Below are 21,693 nucleotides of genomic sequence, written 5' to 3' on the forward strand. Positions count from 1 at the left end.
GGAGTTGGGATTGTGCACCTGGAGAGGAGAGGGTAGAGAATGTGAGGAGGTTATGGTCAGAGAGAGGGAGAGGTGAGTTAGAGAGGTTAGATAGGGAACAGAGGCGGGTGAAGATGAGGTCCAGTGTGTGGCCATCTTTATGAGTAGCTGCAGAAGACCATTGAGCAAGGCCGAAGGAGGAAGTGAGGGATAGGAACTTAGAGACAGATGAGTGGGAAGTGTCATTGGATATGTTGAAGTCGCCCATTATGATAGTGGGGATGTCAGCGGAAAGGAAGTCAAGCAGCCAGGTGGTGAAGAGGTCTAAGAAAGTGGTGGCTAGCCCTGGGGGTCGGTAAATTACGGCCAGTTGGAGGTCAGAGGGGGAATAGAAGCGCACACAGTGCACCTCAAAAGAGGGGAGTGTAACAGAGGGTGGCAGTGATATTTGGGTGAAAGCGCAGGTATCTGACAGGAGAAAACCTACGCCTCAGCCATGTTTGCCGTTGGTGCGGGGGGTGTGGGAAAGGTGGAATCCGCCATATGAAAGTGCAGCTGGGGTGGCTGTGTCAGAGGGGGTGAGCCAGGTTTCGGTGATGGCGAGGAAGGAAAGTTTGTTAGCAATGAAAAGGTCGTGGATGTAGGAAAGTCTGTTGCAGACGGAGCTAGCGTTCCATAGAGCTCCTGTTAGTGCAACTGAGGAAGTGGGGATTAGTTGAATGGGTATGAGGTTAGAAGGGTTGCGACAGTTTGTGGAAGGTCGTGGATAGGAGGTAGAAGTAACTGTGGGGATATGGCGAGGAGGACCAGGATTTGGAGAGATATCTCCAGCAGTGAGGAGGAGCAGAGAAAGTGTTAGCAGGTGGGAGCAAGAGAGAGCATGAGGTGGCTGTCTGTGTTTGGAGATCCAGGATTGAATGTTGAGGAATAATTCGGAGGAGGAGGTGAGATGAATGGGGAGGATGGAGGGAGAGATGAAGAGTTTCTTACTAGGTGTAGGGATTTGAGGGGTTACTAGAAAGTGGAGGACTATAGAGGAAAAAGTGAGAGCTAACAGAAACATAGTTAAAAGAGAGTAAGTGGTCAAAGTGTTGGTTACCTGACTCCTGCTCTGACTAACGGCCTCTGAAATAACTGCCACTTATCTCCGAAGCCACTTTGCACAAGAAGACGCGTGCACAACCCAGCACGCGTGCACCCCTTAAGGAGCTTCTAAATATATAGGGCACACTAAACCATCAGGTGAGGGGCATTGTGGGAGCTGCTTGTGGCTAAATTAGCAACTGCTCATCTCACCAGGAGATGGCTGGGTGATCAAAGACAGAGCTAGGACTCTGTAGGCTCTGCAGTTTGGCACCACTAACATCAGATAAAATCTACAGTGGGGAAAGGACAGACATATGTGAGTATTGAATGGAATGGGACAGATAAAGCAGAAATATCAAGCAGAGAATTCTACCAGTGAGTTGAATCATGGGAGCAGAGCATTAGATGGCGGCATATACAGCAAGCAGAGGAATTGTGCAGGAGCAGAGCATGTACCAGTGAGTTGAATCAGGGGAGCAGAGCATTAGATGGTGGCATATACAGCAAGCAGAGGAATATATAATATATATCAGGGTTCTCAAACTTGGCTGGGTATATGGGCCACACATGGAAAAAATTTAAATTTGGGGGACCGCATTCCTTGCAGGTCAAAGTGCCATTTTTAGTGATACTATTTTTTTTTGTATACACCGTCTGAACATTTTTGCTGGGTTTATTTTATTTATAGTTTGGGTCGTTACGGATGTGGCGATACTAAACGTGCACTTTTTTGTGTATACTTTAGTTTATATATAAAACAGCATTTTTAGTGGCAAAATATTTTTTCATGCTTTATTTTTAATTTTTTTTTTTAATTTTTACATTTTTGTTTCCTCCAATTGGCCACATACAGTTTATTGTTTTACAATTAGCACCATAAAGTAATTCTGGCAAACATCTAGTAATGTGCCCCATCCTGGTGTTCCCCATCTTGCAGTAATGTGCCCCATCCTAGTGGTCCCCATCTTGCAGTAATGTGCTCCATCCTAGTGGTCCCCATCTTGCAGTAACGTGCTCCATCCTGGTGGTCCCCATCTTGCAGTAATGTGCCCCATCCTAGTGGTCCCCATCTTGCAGTAATGTGCCCCATCCTAGTGGTCCCCATCTTGCAGTAATGTGCCCCATCCTGGTGGTCCGCATCTTGCAGTAATGTGCCCCATCCTGGTGGTCCGCATCTTGCAGTAATGTGCCCCATCCAGGTCCCCATCTTGTAGAATTGTCCCCTGCGCTGTTCTTCACATACACTTAAAAGAGAAAAAAAAGATTATTCTCACCTGTCCTCCATTCCCTCGGCTTCCTTTGTGCACATGCAGCCCGCAGTCACAGACCCCTTGACGATCCCGACCTGGTCCAGGAGGAGCCGCCGACAGTAGCGCTGCATTGCCGCGCAGAGACCGTCTCCCAGCACAGCATGTCCATTGACAGCCGCCGGCCAATCCGAGGCCAGCAGCTGATATCTGCGCATGGCAGTGACGTCATACGCAGCTGCGCTGGGACGCAGATATCAGCTGCTGGCCTCTGATTGGCTGGCGGCTGTCAATGGACATGCTGTGCTGGGAGACGGTCTCTGCGCGGCAATGCAGCGCTACTGTCGGCGGCTCCTCCTGGACCAGGTCGGGATCGTCAAGGGGTCTGTGACTGCGGGCTGCATGTGCACAAAGGAAGCCGAGGGAATGGAGGACAGGTGAGAGTAATCTTTTTTTTCTCTTTTAAGTGTATGTGAAGAACAGCGCAGGGGACAATTCTACAAGATGGGGACCTGGATGGGGCACATTACTGCAAGATGGGGACCACCAGGATGGGACCATCAAGGGGTCTGTGCCTGCGGACCGCATAAAGCAGCCTCAGGGGCCGCGTGCCGGCCACGTGTTTGAGACCTCTGATATATATGTATACAGTCATGGCCGAAAGAGTTGGCACCCTTGAAATTGTTCCAGAAATTGAAGTATTTTTCCCAGAAAATTATTCCTTTGTGTGTTTTGGAACAACACAAAAAAAACTGAGAAAAAAAAGGCAAATTGGACATAAGTTTTTTTAGTTTTTTGTGTTGTTCCAATACACACAAAGGAATAATTTTCTGGGAAAAATACTTCAATTTCCTGAACAATTTCAAGGTTGCCAACTCTTTCGGCCGTGACTGTATACATAATGTTTTTTTTTTATTTAAATAATAAATGCATACAAAGGATAATTTGTGCCATTTTTATATATAATTCTAGTTTTATTTTACATTTAAATATTATGCATGAAATGGTCCCAATTATGTCTTTATAAGTGTTATTTTTACAATAACTAGCAGTGTACTGGACGTGTTATTTTTCCTGATGCATACAGTTAGGAGCAACTAAGATTACCTAGTTTTTTTGCTTGATAAGAGCCTCTATAATTTTCTCTTTTTACTCTTCGCCCAGAGATCAGGCCATGCTTCTCTGATCCGTGTCTCAATAGTGGTACATGTGAAGAGGATGGAAATCACTACGTCTGTTTGTGCAGGCAGGGCTTCATAGGGAAACACTGTGAGACAGGTAACAAGACATTGACGTGTTTTGTGTCTATGTGTTGCTTACGTTTCTTATTTATGTAATGTCTTCACAGTTCTGAGTGTATCTCAGAGAATGTATTTACTTATCACCATTTGCCTTATTTGAAACTCCGGGTTTAACAAAGAGAACCTGTTATATTATGTCATTAGTTTATAGTAAGATGTGTGGGCGACTTGATATAGAGACAGAAGAACTGAACTGATTGATATACACTGTGTGCAGAATTATTAGGCAAGTTGTATTTTAGAGGATTTAGACTCATGAATATCCAAGCTTAATATTTTTGGAAGTTGGAGGTTTTTTTTTTTAGATTTGGCTATCTTAGGAAGATATCTGTTTGTGCAGGTAAATATTACTGTGCAGAATTATTAGGCAACTTAATAAAAACCAAATATAATCCCATCTCACTTGTTTATTTTCACCAGGTAAACCAATATCAGTGCACATCATTTAGAAATAAACATTTCTGACATGCAAAAACAAAAACCAAAAAAATTAGTGATCAATATAGCCACCTTTCTTTATGATGACACTCAACAGCCTTCCATCCATAGATTCTGTCAGTTGCTTGATCTGTTTTCAATCAACATTGCGTGCAGCAGTCACCACAGCCTCCCAGACACTGTTCCGAGAGGTGTACTGTTTTGCCTCCCTGTAGATCTCACATTTTATGATGGACCACAGGTTCTCTATGGGGTTCAGATCAGGTGAACAAGGGGGCCATGTCATTATTTTTTCTTCTTTTAGACCTTTACTGGCCAGCCACGCTGTGGAGTAGTTGGATGCATGTGATGGAGCATTGTCCTGCATGAAAATCATGTTTTTCTTGAACGATACCGACTTCTTCCTGTACCAATGCTTGAAGAAGTTGTCTTCCAGAAACTGTCAGTAGGTCTGGGAGTTGAGCTTCACTCCATCCTCAACCCGAAAAGGTCCCACAAGTTCATCTTTGATGATACCAGCCCATACCAGTATCCCACCTCCACCTTGCTGGTGTCTGAGTTGGAGTGGAGCTCTCTGCCCTTTACTGATCCAGCCTCTAGCCCATCTATCTGGCCCATCAAGAGTCACACTCATTTCATCAGTCCATAAAACCTTTGAAAAACAGTCTTAAGATATTTCTTGACCCATTCTTGACGTTTTATCTTATGTTTCTTGTTCAAAGGGGGTCGTTTTTCAGCCTTCCTTACCTTGGCCATGTCCCTGAGTATCGCACACCTTGTGCTTTTTGATACTCCAGTAACGTTGCAGCTCTGAAATATGGCAAAACTGGTGGCGAATGGCATCTTGGCAGCTTCACGCTTGATTTTCCTCAATTCTTTGGCAGTTATTTTGCGCCTTTTTTGTCCAACACGCTTCTTGTGACCCTCTTGGCTATTTGCCATGAAACGTTTGACTGTTCGGTGATCACGCTTCAAAAGTTTGGAAATTTCAAGACTGCTGCATCCCTCTGCAAGACATCTCACAATTTTGGACTTTTCAGAGCCCGTTAAATCTCTCTTCTGACCCATTTTGCCAAAGGAAAGGAAGTTGCCTAATAATTAAGCACACCTTATATAGGGTGTTGATGTCATTAGTCAACACCCCTCCTCATTACAGAGATGCACATCACCAGATTTACTTAATTGGTAGTTGGCTCTCAAGCCTATGCAGCTTGGAGTAGGACAATATCTATAAAAAGTATCAAAGTGATCAAAATACGCATTTGCCTAATAATTCTGCACGCAGTGTATATACGGTAGGTTTGTGAAAAAAGATTGTCATTTTTTTCATTGCATTTCTTGCTCATTCTGGGCTTAGCAGTCCAGAGGACTGTCCTAATCACTGGACGTATATATTAGGAAGGCTGTCAGTCAGTAATAACACTGCCCACTGGACTCTTAAGTCCAAAATGATTAGCCATTTGAATGAAATTTTCCACATAGTGATATAACTCCGGCCAGCTTCTCTTCTGCAAGTAGATTGGACAGAATGTTCATCATCACAGGTTCCCTTTCATTCTTCTGTCTTGGTCATGCACGCACATTCATTAGACAGTTTCATAAGAAGCCAAGTAATCTAAAACCAGAGCTCTGGTCTAAATCTGCTTTAATAAGTACTTCCCTTAGGGAAGTTTCTAAGTTCCTCTCAGCTGATTCATGACTACAAAGTTCAGCTCAACTTTGGTGTGGTCAGTGGTCATAACTCAGTTGAGTAGAGTTCAATAAAAGACAGATAAAAAAAGATCTCCCATCAGAAAGAGCTCAGTGACGGATTCTCAGATAACTCATTCTGCAGCCAACAATCCTTTTATATAGCTCTATTTCCGTGTTTGTTTTTTTCAGAAATTAGACCCTGCTACTCAGTGCCTTGCTTGAATGGTGGGACCTGTACAGACCTAGCGGCTGGTTACAATTGTCTGTGTAGTTAGTGGTTTACAGGCAGAAACTGCGAAACAGGGGCTTATTTAAATAGTTTTTAAACATTGAGGAAGAATTACTAAGATGACTGTGCCAGAAGTCTGGCTCAGTTTTGCACCAAAACAAAGTTGGCTTACATGTCATGTGCACTGCCACTTCATAAATCTTTCTTTTTAGGTCACATTGTTAGAAATGGCCGTGTTTAAAAATGGTTTAATAGTTAAATAGACTTCATAGGGCCCAAAGGATGCCCAGTTTCCAGAGAGTAAGGGTATGTTCACACACTGCATTTTTTGCAGCATTTTTCTCAACATGAAAAATGCAGTGTGTTGGCAGGCAATATGCTGCATATACATCATTAATTTTTGATACAGGTTTTCTCATGCATTCCATTGAGTGGATAAAAAATACAACAAAAGCATTGGAAGAATTCTAAAAAATACACTGCAGCTCAAAAAAATGCAAGGAGAAAAAATCATTGTGGGAATGAGATTTTAGAAATCTTATTTATTCTGCTACTACTATAAAATGCTGTGTTTTTTCAACACGGAAAAACCCAAGGAAAAAAAAGTAGCAAAAACGCTGTGTGTGAACAACTCTAAGACACTTGCATTGCTCGTGTGACTTTTCACGTTTGTTAGTGTTTTTCTGGCAGGCTTGCATAGACAAATATAAGTTATTGCCATCTTTCTCCACAATAAGAAAAGAAGCTGGCACCAACCCTCGTTGCTTCAGGATAGAATAGTCCTTAACCAGAATACAGTCGTGAGTGGCGTTTGGTCCGCGGGTCTACACCAAGGATTACATTATAGTTCAAATAAGAAGTAGAAGAAAGGTGGCACTCCCCATAAGCTTTCACAAACGACAATCTTTATTTGGATAAAGACATCAGGGAGTGCGGGGGGAGCATGAAGCTGGACTATGGCCGTTTTGCACTGGAATGTGATTCTTCGTGTCCACGACGCTCCTCCGCTTACCGCCGCTCCCTGATGTCTTTATCCAAATAAAGATTGTCGTTTGTGCAAGTTTATGGTGAGTGACACCTTCTTCTACTTCTTATTTGAACTATTGCCATCTTTCTGAATGTTACTAGTTTGAATATATCAGATACATTAAGGCTCTTATGGCTCCTGTACAGACAAAGGTAATGATGCCTATTGGCAAAGAGTCCCATTAGGTCATTCTTATAGAACAAACATCTTGACGGTGCTCTAGAAAGATTGCCAAAATGTGACAGAAGACATTTAGTGCAGCCACCCATCCGCCATCATGGTATAAGAAATATAAATAGTCCTATACCATTTTAGTCTGACATCAGAGATAGATTTTCAAACCTGCAGGGATAAGAATATCTTAAAAAGAAAATTCTACTTCAAATGGAAGAATTGGTCTTGGATGGTCAGATTGTTTAGCAATTTGACAGAGGAGAACAAAACATGGATTCTCATTAACTGGTGATCATTTTTTGTCAAAAAACATGTTAATCTGTTACCAGATTTTTGTTATTTAATCTGAGAGCAGAATATAGAGCAAATGAGCCTGATTCCAGGGATGTATCACTTAATAGGCTGGGTGCTGTAGTTTCAATACAATCAGTATTTTATCAGCAGGAAATTATCACTGTCTGACTAGGTCTCACATGCACAGTAGTCCAGCTAATCTGTGTAATTCCGCCCCCACCACTGATTGGCAGCTTGATCATAGTGTACACATGGTGTGGGCGGGGTTATACATGCACAGCTTGGCATTCTAAGCACTGTTACATCTACAAAAGAGAAAACGGGGATCCTATCAAAACTGCACCAAGCAGTAAGTGACACATCGTTGGAGTCGGGCTCTCTGCCCCTATATAATGCTGCATTCAGATTACATAGCAAATATCTGCTGACAGATTCCCTTTAAAAATAGTTTTACTTTTTTCTAGAGGTCCGACCCTGTTGGTCAACTCCATGTCTTAATGGGGCATTGTGCAAAGACCTGGTTGATGGATATAGCTGTATTTGTACGAGGGGGTTCACTGGTGACCGATGTGAAATAGGTGAGAAGACATTTGCTAAACTACAGACAGATATTGTTATTCAGTGTATGTCTACAAACCAGCAGTAAATAACAATACTTCTGAAGTGTTATCATCTATTTCCCTTGATTTATTCTCTGCCTTATGCTTTTAGAGATCAGGCCATGTTCTTCTTCTCCTTGCCTGAATGGAGGATTGTGTAAAGACCTCGGCGCTGAGTATAGTTGTTTGTGTCCAAGAGGATTCACTGGAGAACGTTGTGAAACAGGTGATAGGATTAATGCTTGCCTGTATTGGTGTACTAGTAATGGGGTGGGAGATGTTGAAGGAGTGTTGGGAAAATACATATAATGTAATCATCAGTCTCATAAAATAGCCATCTTTTTACCGTTGTGCTGGCACTGAGCACACTGCAGTATCTGCAGAAATGTTGAACAGCCTTTCTGTCTAGTACAAAACATGATTTATTATAATCCAATTCATATTCCTCTTGGCGGCATACAACATGGACACTTCTCCGCTGTTTTTTCAATGAGAGGTAGAATTCAAAAGTGGATGAGATGCCTGTACAAGCAAAATGATGATTCTGGTAAAATTTAGAAAATAAAAAAGGAGAATAATTTTTGGAATGGTCTGTTCTTCCTATACTATAGAGGATAGGTCCATTCCATATCTCCTTTCTTGAACAGGAATTCATAAAGGGGCTTTCGACTACTGATATTGAGCCATAGAGTTGGTCATCAGTATGATATCGGTTAGGATCACCTGGCACCCCCATCGATCTTCTGTTACCAGTTCTGATCGTGGAGATGTTTGGAGCGGAAAACCACTAATCCGTACAATGTGTACTGGCTGCTCCCAGATACTGCAGATTCATACCAGCCGATCTGTAGTATCCGACCTTCTAAATAGGAATTATGGCTGCGAGCAAGAATTGGTCCATCGACTATTTAGATATCAGGACAACAGGAACAGAAATGTCTCTAAGAGTCTCTTTAAAAAACTGCCTGGGCTCAATCACAAAGTCCCTAAATCTTTCATTTCCTGCTTCTAGAAATTAGTCCCTGCTCATCTTTTCCATGTCTGAATGGAGGCATCTGTGAGGATACAGCTGAAGGATACATCTGTGTGTGTAAACAGGGATTCACTGGAAACCACTGCCAGACAGGTAAGTCCGTATCGCTCTCATCCAGGTAACTTGTAACTAGGCCAGAGCTTTATTACAGAACCTTTACAACAAATATTGTGTCATAATATATAGATGTGATATAACCACACACTGTATAGATTATTATAAGGCAGGTCACATTTTCACACTTTACAAAAGTATTATTTATCTACAAGAAACTAGATCCCATTACACCAAAGCGCCATTAATTCCATAATGCTGTACATGAAAAGGGGTTACCGTATATTCCGGCGTATAAGACGACTTTTGAAGACTGAAAAATCTTCTGTCTAGTCTGGGGTCGTCTTATACGCCGGTAATGCTTTTGAACTTTCAGAAATTGACATGCGGGGATACTCTGGGGGTGTTAATAAGCTGCCGTGGCCGTATCCCTGCCATGTCGGAGTTAATATAAGGTGGAGGGAGTTAAAATACGGCAGCGGTAGGTCCAGACAGTCAGCGCTTCTGTGCTGAAACTGACACATCGCTGCGTATTCCCAGCTCCGGACACAGCGCAGGGCTTCTGTGCCGACAGCTTTCACTTGTCACAGAAGCGCTGCGCTGTGTCCGGAGCAGGGAAGTTCGCATCGCTTCTGTGACAATATATGAAAAGCCGGCAATTCAGCAGCGGCATAAGCCGGCACCCGACAATTTAGAATAGAAAGAATAGAGCATCACACATAGATTAGATAGATAGAAACATGTCAGTCACATATATATGAAGTACAGTGACAGTATTGCTTACTGTACTTGTCATTTAGTGTAAAGGATTTATTAAAACAAATATTAGTGTTTTCATGCACCGTCTCTTTAAAAAAGCCGGCCGGCATTTCAGCATCTGTACCCGACAATTTATAACAGAAAGAATAGAGCATCACACATAGATTAGATAGATAGAAACATGTCAGTCACATATATATGAAGTACAGTGACAGTGCTGGTTACTGTACTTGTCATCTAGTGTTAAAATAACGGATTTATTTAAAAAAAAATTGGCGTGGGGTTCCCCTTAATTTTAGTCTCTAGCGGAGGTTAAGCAGACGGCTGGGGCAGATGTTTGAAGCCTGGGAAGGGGGTAATACCCACGGAGCTTCTCAGACTACTAATATCAGCCCCCAGCTGAATACCTAGCCTTTACTAGCTATTAAAATGGGGGATCCCAAAAAAATGACGTGGGGTCCCCCCTATTTTAATAGCTAGCAAAGGCTAGGCAGACAGCTGGAGGCTGATATTAATAGCCCAGGAAGGGTGCCATGAATATTGGCCCCCTCCCAGGCTAGAAACACCAGCCGTCAGCCGCCCCAGAAATGGCGCATCCATAGGATGCGCCAATTCTGGCACTTAGCCTCGCTCTTCCCACTGCCCTGTAGCGGTGGCAGTGGGGTAATAGGGTTGGGGTTGATGTCAGCTTATAATGCCAGCTGACATCAAGCCCAGGTTAGTAATGGAGAGGCGTCTATAAGACACCCCCATTACTAACCCCATAGTAAAAGTTAAAAAAACCACAAACACCCAGAATAAAGTCCTTTAATTGAAATAAACACACAATTCTTTATTGTTCTAAATTAAACCATACTTACCATCACGCCCATTCCAGCTGAAGCCAACGATCTCCTGCAATAAAAGTAAAATAATAAAGCAACCTCATCCTTACCTTTCCATGGTTCCCAGGACAGCTTCAGCTCTGCTACATCGAGATGACAGGCTGGACCGCAGCAGAACGCTGCCATCCAGCCTGTCATCCCGCAGACACTGAGAAGCGCAGGCATGCTTGCGCTCCTCAGTGTCTCGCTGTGACGGCATCCAGATGAGCCGACAATGAACTCAGCTCACCTCCTGGACGTCCGTCACTGACAGCGTGGGAAACTTCTACTGCGCATGCGGGGAGCAGGAGAATTTTCCCACGCTGTCAGTGACGTGCATGAGGTGAGCCGAGTTCATTGGACATGATCTCGGCTCATCTGGATGCCGTCACAGTCAGACACTGAGGAGCACAAGCATGCCTGCGCTTCTCAGTGTCTGCCGCATGGCAAGCTGAACGGCAGCGTTCTGCTGCGGTGCAGCCTGTCATGTGAATGTAGCAGAGCTGGACCGGTCCTGGGAACCATGGAGAGGTAAGGATGAGGTTGCTTTATTATTTTTCTTTTATTGCAGGAGATCGTTGGCTTCAGCTGGAATGGGCGTGATGGTAAGTATGGTTTAATTTAGAACATTAAAAAATTGTGTCTTTATTTCAATTAAAGGACTTTATTCTGGGTGTTTGTGTTTTTTTTAATTACTTTACTAGAAATTCATGGCGGTCATGTCTAATATTGGCGTGACCCCATGAATTTTGGGCTTAGGGCCAGCTGATAATGCCAAGCTGGCCCTAACCCCTTTATTACCCAGTGAGCCACCGCACCAGGGCCCTGGATGAGTTGGGTACAGCGCCAGAAGATGGCGCTTTTATGAACACGCCATTTTCCGGGGTGGCTGCGGACTGCAATTTGCAGCGGGGGGGGGCCAGAAAGCTTGGGCCTCCCTGCGCTGCGGATTCCAGCCCCCAGCTGCCTAGTTGTACCTGGCTGGACACAAAAATAGGGCGAAGCCCCACGTCTTTTTTTTTTTTAATTATTTCATGAAATAATTAAAAAAAAAGGGCTTCCCTATATTGTTGTGTCCGGCCAGGTACAAATAGGCAGCTGGTGGTTGGGGGCAGCCCGTTCCTGCCTGCTGTACCTGGCTGGACACAAAAATATGGCGAAGCCCACGTCAACATTTTTGGGAAAAATTAATTACAAAATTAATAATAATTTAGGGACTGCATCTTTATTAACCCCTCAATTGTCATTTAGTGTTAAAATAAAGGATTTTTTAAAAAGAAAATTGGCGTGGGATCCACCATCATTATAGTCTCTAGCGGAGGTTAAGCAGACGGCTGGGGCAGATGTTTGAAGTCTGGGAAGGGGGTAATACCCACGGAGCTTCCCAGGCTACTAATATCAGCCCCCAGCTGAATACCTAGCCTTTACTAGCTATTAGAATGGGGGACCCCCCCAAAAAATGACGTGGGGTCCCCCCTATTTTAATATGTTTATGAGTGACAGTTTTCCTGCTATATACCTGCATGTCATAAGAATTTAAATTAAAAAAGGACCATGTTAAATTCAAATCTGTTTTTTTTTATTTTTTCCGGTGTTTGGTATGCGTTGGAAAAGGGGTAGTCTTATACGGTGAATATATCCTAAACTCTATATTTTAACAGGAAAGTAGGGAGGTCGTCTTATACACCAGGTCGTCTTATACGCCGGAATATACGGTACATACAACATACAGATATCACTTACAGTAAACAAACTAACAATGATAGACTGGTACAGGGGGAAGAGGACCCTGCCCTCGAGGGCTTACATTCTACAGGAACGGGGAAGGAGACAGTAGGTTGGGGGGTTGCAGCAGCTCTGATGGTGGTGAGGAGGCAGCATGATCATTGCAGGATGTAAGCTTTCTTGAAGAGATGGGTTTTCAGGTTCCGTCTGAAGGATCTGAATATGGTGGCTAATCAGATGTGTAGGGGCACAGAATTACAGAGGATGGAGAATATTTGGGAGAAGTCTTGGAGGAGGTCTTGGGAGGACTGGAGATTACGTGAGTGAAGATATCGGGATATTAGTTCGGAGATGTATGGAGGAGAAAGGTTATGGATGGCTTTATAGTTCAATGTTAGTAATTTGAACTGGATACGCTGGGGAATTGAGAGCCAGTGAAGGGATTTGCAGAGGGGGGAAGCAGAGGAGTAGTGAGGAAAGAGATGAACTAGTCAGGGAGCAGAGTTAAGGACAGACTGGAGAGGTACAAGAGTGTTAGCAGGCAGGCCACAGAAGAGAATGTTGCAGTAGTCTAGGCGGGAGATGATGAGGGCATGCGCACAAGCATTTTAGTAGATTGAGGATTTAGGAAGGGACAGATTCTGGAAATATTTTCGAGCTGGAGGCGACAGGAGGTGGTGAGAGTTTGGATATGAGGTATGAAGGACAGAGCAGAGTCAAGGGTTACTCCGAGGCAATGGATTTCCAGTATAGGTGAAAGCGTGATGTTGTTTATTGTTATAGATTGATCAGGTGGGGAAGATACGTGAGAGGGAGGAAACATAATGAGATATAACACTAATCTGTAATAGTCTAATAGATGGAATATTTTAAATTCGTAATAGTTGTAGACAATAGGTGGAGCAATGGCGCATATGTTTGTCTCTCTTGCTGTTCAGACGGGAAACTTCAGCATCCTAATATGGCTATAAGTGGGGGCTCTCATGGTCAGACTCCCAGTAATCTGTAACTGATCACACATCCAGTAGATAGGTGCTAAGTTGTCATGGTGGACTGTTGTCATGGTGGACTGTCTGTGGCGGTCTTCTAGAGAATGAGTAGAGCGATGGCGTGCTTTGTTCAACCTCCACTCCATTCAGATGAGACTCGGTTGAACCCCAAGTAATTAGTAAGGTTGAGGAATAATTTGAAAACTTGGCACAAACCCTTTAATTTTTACTCACACTTTATGCACTTTTTACACTTTGGGAGCATTTTTCTGACACATTGGCCGAACAAAGACTTCTGTTTGTCAAAGGTAGCACTCGAAAACAGACAACTGTTCTTCTGATATTTGCTTTGCCAGTATATTTTGATATACCTTGTATTTTAATGCTATTGAACAGCATATTGGACTAAACTGTTTAATTCAACTGAGACCCACATACCCGTATATTTTAGTTTATTTTTTTTACCATAGGAGTCAATGTCAAATGTGCGTAACTGCAATAATGAATAGAGTTTGTGACCTCCGAGTACATTACCATTACAAGGAACAAATTATTCCATATGTATATGTATTTAAAACCTCGCACCTTTCTCTGCTCTAGGTGTAATATGACTGTCTAATAGTTATTATTGATCGATGACCAGCATTGATATGTTGTGCTACTCATACAGTAAAAGTATTATTCCAGTAAGAATGTGATTTATTTTATCATTTATCTTTATAGAAATCAGACCTTGTTCTTCATCCCCTTGTCTTAACGGGGGTGTGTGTAGAGACGTGGGGACCACTTATACATGTGTTTGTACTCAAGGGTTCGCTGGGACCAACTGTGAAAGAGGTAAAGTTCAATTTAACTATAATTTGGGTGGTATGTATACACCTATTATTTTAAAGGTAGTCTGTCATCCCTAAAACTCAATTTAAACTATTAATATAGTCATATAGAGGAATAAGCCCCTATCAAAATCATCCCATTGTTTTAGCTGTTACTTCCATAGTTTTTCAGAAATAGCGTTTTATTACACATACAAATGATGGAGCTCCGATGCACTGCTCCGTTGCATCAGTCACCATGCCGCGCATCTCGCCTTATGTTGACTGATAGCACTTGCTTGCCCAAAGTGATTGTTGCCTGAACTGAATCCCCGGTTCTGTAGTTGCACACCGATACTTCAGGAGCACAGCAAGCATGGGCATACAGTGTCAGGCCTCATTCAGATGTTGGCCTTCTTTCTCATACGCAACAATGGTCTGAGTTTCATCAGTGTTTTTTGAACATTAAAGATCCTTTAGAAATTCTGTTTGATCTGTGGTAGATATCTATACTAGAATATTTGCCATTTAGAATTACCTATGTCTCCCTTTATGTCTCAATAGTCTGCTCCGCCATGCAAAGTGTGCTCCTCTCTATGCTTATTCCAAACCCAATTAGATAGATTATCCCCTAGAAGATATCTGCTGGTTGACGCAATGTATGAGGAGGAATATTCTTGCTGAAGGCAAAGTTCACCCTTCCATTCAAACTTTCTGTTTGTTCAGTTTTGTGGAACAAACAAATGTCCAAATTTCATTATTTTAAAAATTGATGCAAATGGAAACAGAGGGTCGTATGGATTAGTATGGGGTGTGTCAGAACTTTTTGTTCCATTCTAAAAACGGATACGTAACGGAAACCATAAACAGATATGTCATTTTGATTACAATGAGACCACATATTCTTTGTCTTCCAAATCTTGTGCAAGTGTTCAACTTAAGTACTGTTTTAAAGTGGGTGGTTCCAGATCAAGCATTGTTTGAATACTGATATGATATGCCATTAATTTCTGATTTTTGAACAAAAGCATACAGCAGCACTCTGCGCTAAGATGTATGCAAACATTGAATATATGGACTGCATTGCTGCTATATAGAATATACTTATAAAATGAAGGTACTTGGAGCATAAATTGGCCAATTCATGAGAGCCCATTAGCCATGACGAGGTGTACCTTTCTTTGATGGGACTTTGATGGGACCCTAATATTTATCAAACGTGCCTCTCCTGGGCTAAAAGCCCACAAATTTAGGCTACGTTCCTACGATGAGCTTTTGGTGAGTGTTTGACGCTCATTGCGTTTTTGAGTGCATTTTTATCGCGTTTTAGACACTGTATTTTTCGTCTCTTCTTGCAGTGTCATGTTTTAAATAAAACTGCTCTGTTTTTGTTATTTCCTGGTATGCGACTTTGACAAAACTTTACTGATATAGTCATGTGCGGATTACATGTGTTTATTTTATGCATTTCTGCCACGGAAACTCACTAAAACACGTGCGTTTTTACTTGCGGATTTTCAACATCTAATGTAAGTCTATGGGGAAAATCCGCACATAAAACTCAGCGTATCTGCAAGAGAAATTGACATGTTGCGGATTTGAAACACGCACCGCAGGTCAGTTTACGATGAGTAAAAAAGAAGCAAATGGGCATGAGATTTCTGTAAATCCCATCCACTTTGGTGGGACTGTAAGACGCTGCGTTTTTGATGCAGTGAAAATATGGAGCATCAAAAACTCAGCAAACAATACTACTCTAAATAAATGCTGTTTATAAAGTCAGCGTAGGGTAAATACACTCAATTACAAATTGCCAAAAGGCAAATAGACCCTAACGAAAGACTCTTAAAATATAACTTTTAATTAATTATTAAAGAACAATATTAAAATTGGCATTAGTCAGTTCATATATTGGGACCGACAACTCATATATCATTCCTTTATCCTATTCCATCATATTTCAACATTCCATTACTTGTCCCAATAATAGTGTCTTTATACTGCTGGTGTTAGGATATGTTCGGTGCGGCTGCAACCTACACTATCCTATATGATATATCACCATATGTTACTGACTGGCGCATTTAAAAACAACCCTAAGCCTCCCCAACATGTCTTTAGTTAAAGTCTATTTGCCTTTTGGCAATTTGTAATTGAGTGAAAAACTCACCAAAAGCTCATCATGGGAACGCTGCCCCTTTCTAACATGTGCCATACACGTACGGCACATGTCGTGTCTCTCCCTTTGGCGCGTGCTCCGGCGATGAGCCCACACTTTTCCGGGGACAAGATCGGATCTGCTCATCTGTCATATGCTCCTTACAGCCACGGGTGGAATCTCGATCCGCCCGCAGCTGTTACCATGTTAAATGCCGTTGTCAATCTCTGACCGCGGCATTTAACATGGCCGCGGCGAAGGGACATCATAAATCCCGCCCATCAGCGCCCGTGTCACATGACAGCAGGTCGCCGATGGGTTGGCATGACAACCTGGGGTCTGCATGAGACCCCTGAGGTTGTCATTCCCGTGATGCTATGAGCGCTGCCCAACGGTCAATGCTCATAGCAAGTGAGCATTTCTGCTACATACAGGCGATCTGATGATAAGATAATCGCAGCTTCTAGTCTCCCATGGAGACTATTGAAGCAAGTGAAAAGTTTAAAAAAAAAGTGGTTTTTGAAAAATGGAAAAAATATAAAAGTTTAAATCGCCTCCCTTTCGCCCCATTCAAAATAAAACAATAAAAGAAAAATCAAATATACACACATTTGGTATCGCAGCATTCAGAAACACCCGATCTACCAGTATATAAAAAGAATTAATCCAATCGGTAAACGATGTAATGAGAGAAAAAAATCAAAACGCCAAAATTAAGTTTTTTTGGTGGCCGCAACATTGCAATAAAATGCAATAACGGGTGATCAAAACATGGTATCTACCCCAAAATTGTATCAATAAAAATGTCAGCTTGGCGCGCAAAAATAAGCCCTCACTCTGCCCCAGATCCCGAAAAATGGAGACTCTACGGGTCTCGGAAAATTTTATTTTTTAACAAATTTTGTATTTTTTTATACATGTTTGGTATCTACAGACTTATAATGACCTGGAGAATCATAATGGCAGGTCAGTTTTACCATATAGTGAACTTGTTAAAAAAAAAAAACAACTGTGGAATTGCACTTTTTTTGCAATTTCACTGCACTTGGAATTTTTTTTCCCGTTTTCCAGTACACTACGTATATGGTAAAACCAGTGGCGTCGTTCAAAAGTACAACTTGTTCCACAAAAAATAAGTCCTCACATGGCCATATTGACAGAAAAATAAAAAAGTTATGGCTCTGGGAAGAAGGAGACCAAAAAACAAAAGCACAAAAATGGAAAATGGCCTGGGGATGAAGGGGTTAAAGAACAGGTAGGATCCAGCACTAATTAAAAACAGCTTCAGGCCTCCTTCACATGTCTGTGTTTACAGGACTTGTGGTATACTTTTTTTCACGGATACCACACATACAGTGGTGGCCAAAAGTATTGGCACCCCTGCAATTCTGTCAGATAATACTCAGTTTCTTCCTGAAAATGATTGCAATCACAAATTCTTTGGTATTATTCTCTTCATTTAATTTGCTGGCAAGGAAAAAACACAAAAGAGAATGAAGTAAAAATCAAATCATTGATCATTTCACACAAAACTCCAAAAATGGGCCAGACAAAAGTATTGGCACCCTCAGCCTAATACTTGGTTGCACAACCTTTAGCCAAAATAACTGCGAACAACCGCTTCCGGTAACCATCAATGAGTTTCTTACAATGCTCTGCTGGAATTGTAGACCATTCTTCTTTGGCAAACTGCTCCAGGTCCCTGATGTTAGAACCTTGCTCTTAGTTTTTTTTCCTTTGCTGGTCACATGACCTTGTTGGCCTATTTAATCCTGCTCCGCCCTTCTGGCTTTGCTGGACTTCATTGTATATCTACTTTCTAGCTAGCCTGTGCTCTGTGTCTTGCTCTGTTAGTTTGCTTGGTCTACTGACCTCTATGTTCTATATATTTTGTTTGTTCGTCTGTCTGCTACTATTTCTGTTAGGAGGTGTCCCATATTCCTCCCAGTCCTTAGTACTTGCAGGGATTCCTTCCTCACATCTATAGGTCTCCGTACAGACTAGCTTAGGACTTTAGCAGGTCTGATCGCAGGATCAGGTTCCCTGTTACATCGTAGGGATTAAGCTGAGTTCTATCGTAGGGACAGATCTCCTCTTTTTCCTTAGCTCTGGTAGCAGAACATAACAGTAAGTCCAGCCAGCAAATTCTCTAAGGAAAGATTTTTCTGTTCCATCATGGTGTCGGTTCAGGATTTGGTTCATCGCCTGCAGGGACTCTCTCTGGAGGTGGCCGAGCTCTGTCAGCACGTGAGTAACTGTCCTGGAGCACATTTCTTGGAGCCTAAGGTATGTTTGCCGGATTTATTTTTTGGTGAACACCGAGATTTTTTTTCATTCAAAAATGCTTGCTTATTGTATTTTCGTTTGAGACCTAAGTCCTCTGGGGATGAATCCCAGCGCGTAGGGTTCATAATGTCACTTTTGCGCAAAGAGCCTCAGGAGTGGGCCTTTTCTTTGCAACCTAGTGATACATGCTTCAGATCAGTGGATAGTTTTTTTTCTGCTTTGGGACTATTATATGATGATCCAGACCGTGTCGCATCAGCTGAGACTGAGTTGAGACGTTTAAAACAAGGATCAGGTAATGTGGAAAAATATTGTACTCATTTCCGTCGTTGGTCTACTCAAACAGGGTGGAACGATTCTGCTCTGAAAAGTCTATTTCTTGCTGGGCTCAGTGAAAGGGTTAAAGACCTGCTAATTGCTTATCCTACACCTGAAGATTTGCAACAGGCTATGCAATTAGCTATACGGGTGGATAGAAGACTGCGTGCAAGGGTTAATGAGAGCAAATCCTCTGCTATGTCAGTTTCTGGTTATGAGAATGTGTGTACTAACAGTGGTGAACCGATGGAGATTGGATCGGTGGCACCTCGCTCTCAAGAAAAAGACCGTCGATTTTTTGAAGGCTTGTGTTTCTATTGCGGAAAATCTGGTCATTTGATTAAAGGCTGTGAGCTTCGTATGAAGAAAGAAAAAAAAATGGTCAGTCATGCCCGTATTGCCTGTTTAAATTCCAAGGGTGTATTTTTAGCTGCTTCCACGATTGCTCAGGAAAAATTAATGGAATTTCGGGTGTTTGTCGATTGTGGGTCTACTCTGAATGTTATTGATGGGGGATTCGTGGAAAGACTCAATTTAAAACCTGAACCTTTATCATCCCCCATTGCTGTGGTTTCTGTGGATGGTTCCCCTTTGAAGAATATTACTCTCAAGGTCTGTGAATTTCCTCTCACTATTAATGGTGTTCACCATGAGAAATTGGATTTGGTAGTGTTGAATAACTTGCCTTCTCCAGTAATATTGGGATTGCCCTGGTTAAAATTTCACAATCCTGTACTGGATTGGTCTACCAGTGAAATTAAATCCTGGAGCCATAAATGTTATGACAAGTGTTGTAATGGGCGTATTGCAGCTTTGGATAGGGGAGAATTGCCTGTTCCTATTCAGGATTTTTGGAGAGTTTTTTCTGAGAAGGAATCGCAGGTTTTGCCTCCCCATAGAGACTATGATTGTTCTATTGAATTTGTCCCTGGAGCGACTCTTCCTAAAGTCGTTTATTTAACCTTACTATTCCTGAGAGGAAGGCTTTGGAGGAATACATACAGACAAGTTTGGCCGCCGGTCACATTAGGCCCTCTAAGTCTCCTGTGGCGGTTGGATTTTTTTTTGTAAAAAAAAAAGGACGGCGGTTTACGTCCTTGTCTGGATTTTCGTGAGATTAACAAAATTACTGTACGCAATCCTTACCCACTGCCATTGATTCCTGATCTGTTTAACCAGTTAATGGGGGCCAAGTGGTTCTCTAAAATTGACCTTAAGGGGGCATACAATCTGTTGCGCATGAAGGAGGGTGACGAATGGAAGACTGCTTTTAACACTCCTGTGGGTCATTTTGAGAATCTGGTTATGCCTTTTGGTCTTACTAATGCTCCTGCATTTTTTCAGAATCTGATTAATGACATCCTTAGACCTTTGATCGGTAAAAATGTGGTTGTGTATTTGGATGACATTTTGATTTATTCGCCGGATCTGGAGTCTTATTGGCGGAGCGTGCGTGAGGTATTACAGTTATTAATGGACAATTCGCTTTTTGCTAAGCTGGAGAAATGTGAGTTCGCTGTACAGAGAATTAGTTTTTTGGGCTACATTATCTCCAGCAAAGGTTTTGAGATGGATCCGGTTAAGGTTCAGGCTGTGCAGGAATGGCCTAGGCCTATTGGTTTGAAATCGATACAGAGGTTTTTGGGTTTCGCCAATTACTATAGAAAATTCATAAAAAAATTTTCTAGTATTGTCAAACCTCTGACTGATCTCACCAGGAAAGGTGCTGATGCGGTTCAGTGGTCTTCTGAGGCCATTGAAGCTTTTGTGTATCTCAAGGAGAGGTTCACCTCTGCTCCCATCCTTATGCAGCCTGATGTTACTAGGCCGTTTTTGGTTGAGGTTGATGCTTCCTCTGTGGGGGTTGGCGCAGTATTGTCTCAGGATAACGGGGATGGATTACATCCCTGTGCCTTTTTTTCAAAAAAATTTTCGGAGACTGAACTGAATTACGATATTGGTAATCGGGAATTATTGGCTATTAAACTCGCATTTGAACACTGGCGCCACTTCTTGGAAGGTGCGGAATTTCCCGTTCAGGTTCTTACGGATCATAAAAATCTGATATATCTTGATGCTGCCAAGCGCCTGAATGCCCGTCAGGCTAGGTGGGCACTGTTTTTCTCGCGGTTTAATTTCTCCGTTACTTACATCCCTGGTACTAAGAATGTTAAGGCGGATGCCTTGTCTCGCAGTTTTTCTCCCATAGTCGGTGCTGAGAAAGAGGAGAACATTTTACAAGAAGGTGTTGTGATAGCTGCTTTGGACTCCGTTTTGGAAAATGAGATTCTTAAAGCACAGGAGAATGCCCCTTCTAACACTCCTCATGGGAGGTTGTTTGTGCCTGGGACCTTTAGGAGAGATTTGTTTGAGTGTCACGAATCTCGGTTGGCAGGTCATCCCGGAATCTCTGAGACCAAGAGACTGGTGGGTCGCAGTTTTTGGTGGCCTGGATGGCAGAAGGAAGTCATTAAGTGGGTGCGTCAATGTACTATATGTGCTAGATCTAAGTCCTCACATACTCCTGCTGCGGGGTTGCTTTGTCCTTTGGAGGTTCCCAGTGCTCCTTGGACACATTTGGCTATGGACTTTATAACTGACCTTCCCCCCCTCTGAGGGTTTTACTGTCA

The 21,693-nt window shown here is 42.4% G+C and overlaps 1 protein-coding gene across 4 annotated transcripts in view; it reads left to right on the top strand.

Annotated features, from left to right (window-relative positions):
* The window catches only part of SNED1 (sushi, nidogen and EGF like domains 1), a 199,539-nt gene that overhangs the window by 84,418 nt on the left and 93,428 nt on the right, over positions 1-21,693 (top strand). For all 4 annotated transcript variants that reach the window (XM_073674536.1, XM_073674535.1, XM_073674537.1 and 1 more), the window contains 5 exons: positions 3,477-3,590; positions 7,932-8,045; positions 8,179-8,292; positions 9,079-9,192; positions 14,213-14,326. In XM_073674536.1, the coding sequence (XP_073530637.1) occupies positions 3,477-3,590; positions 7,932-8,045; positions 8,179-8,292; positions 9,079-9,192; positions 14,213-14,326 (570 nt within the window). The remainder of the gene's footprint in view (positions 1-3,476; positions 3,591-7,931; positions 8,046-8,178; positions 8,293-9,078; positions 9,193-14,212; positions 14,327-21,693) is intronic.

The sequence above is a fragment of the Phyllobates terribilis genome, unplaced genomic scaffold (genome assembly GCF_046119375.1).
Source record: "Phyllobates terribilis strain yellow unplaced genomic scaffold, ASM4611937v1 Scaffold_3__8_contigs__length_932513732, whole genome shotgun sequence".
NCBI classification, from domain to species: Eukaryota; Metazoa; Chordata; class Amphibia; order Anura; family Dendrobatidae; genus Phyllobates; species Phyllobates terribilis.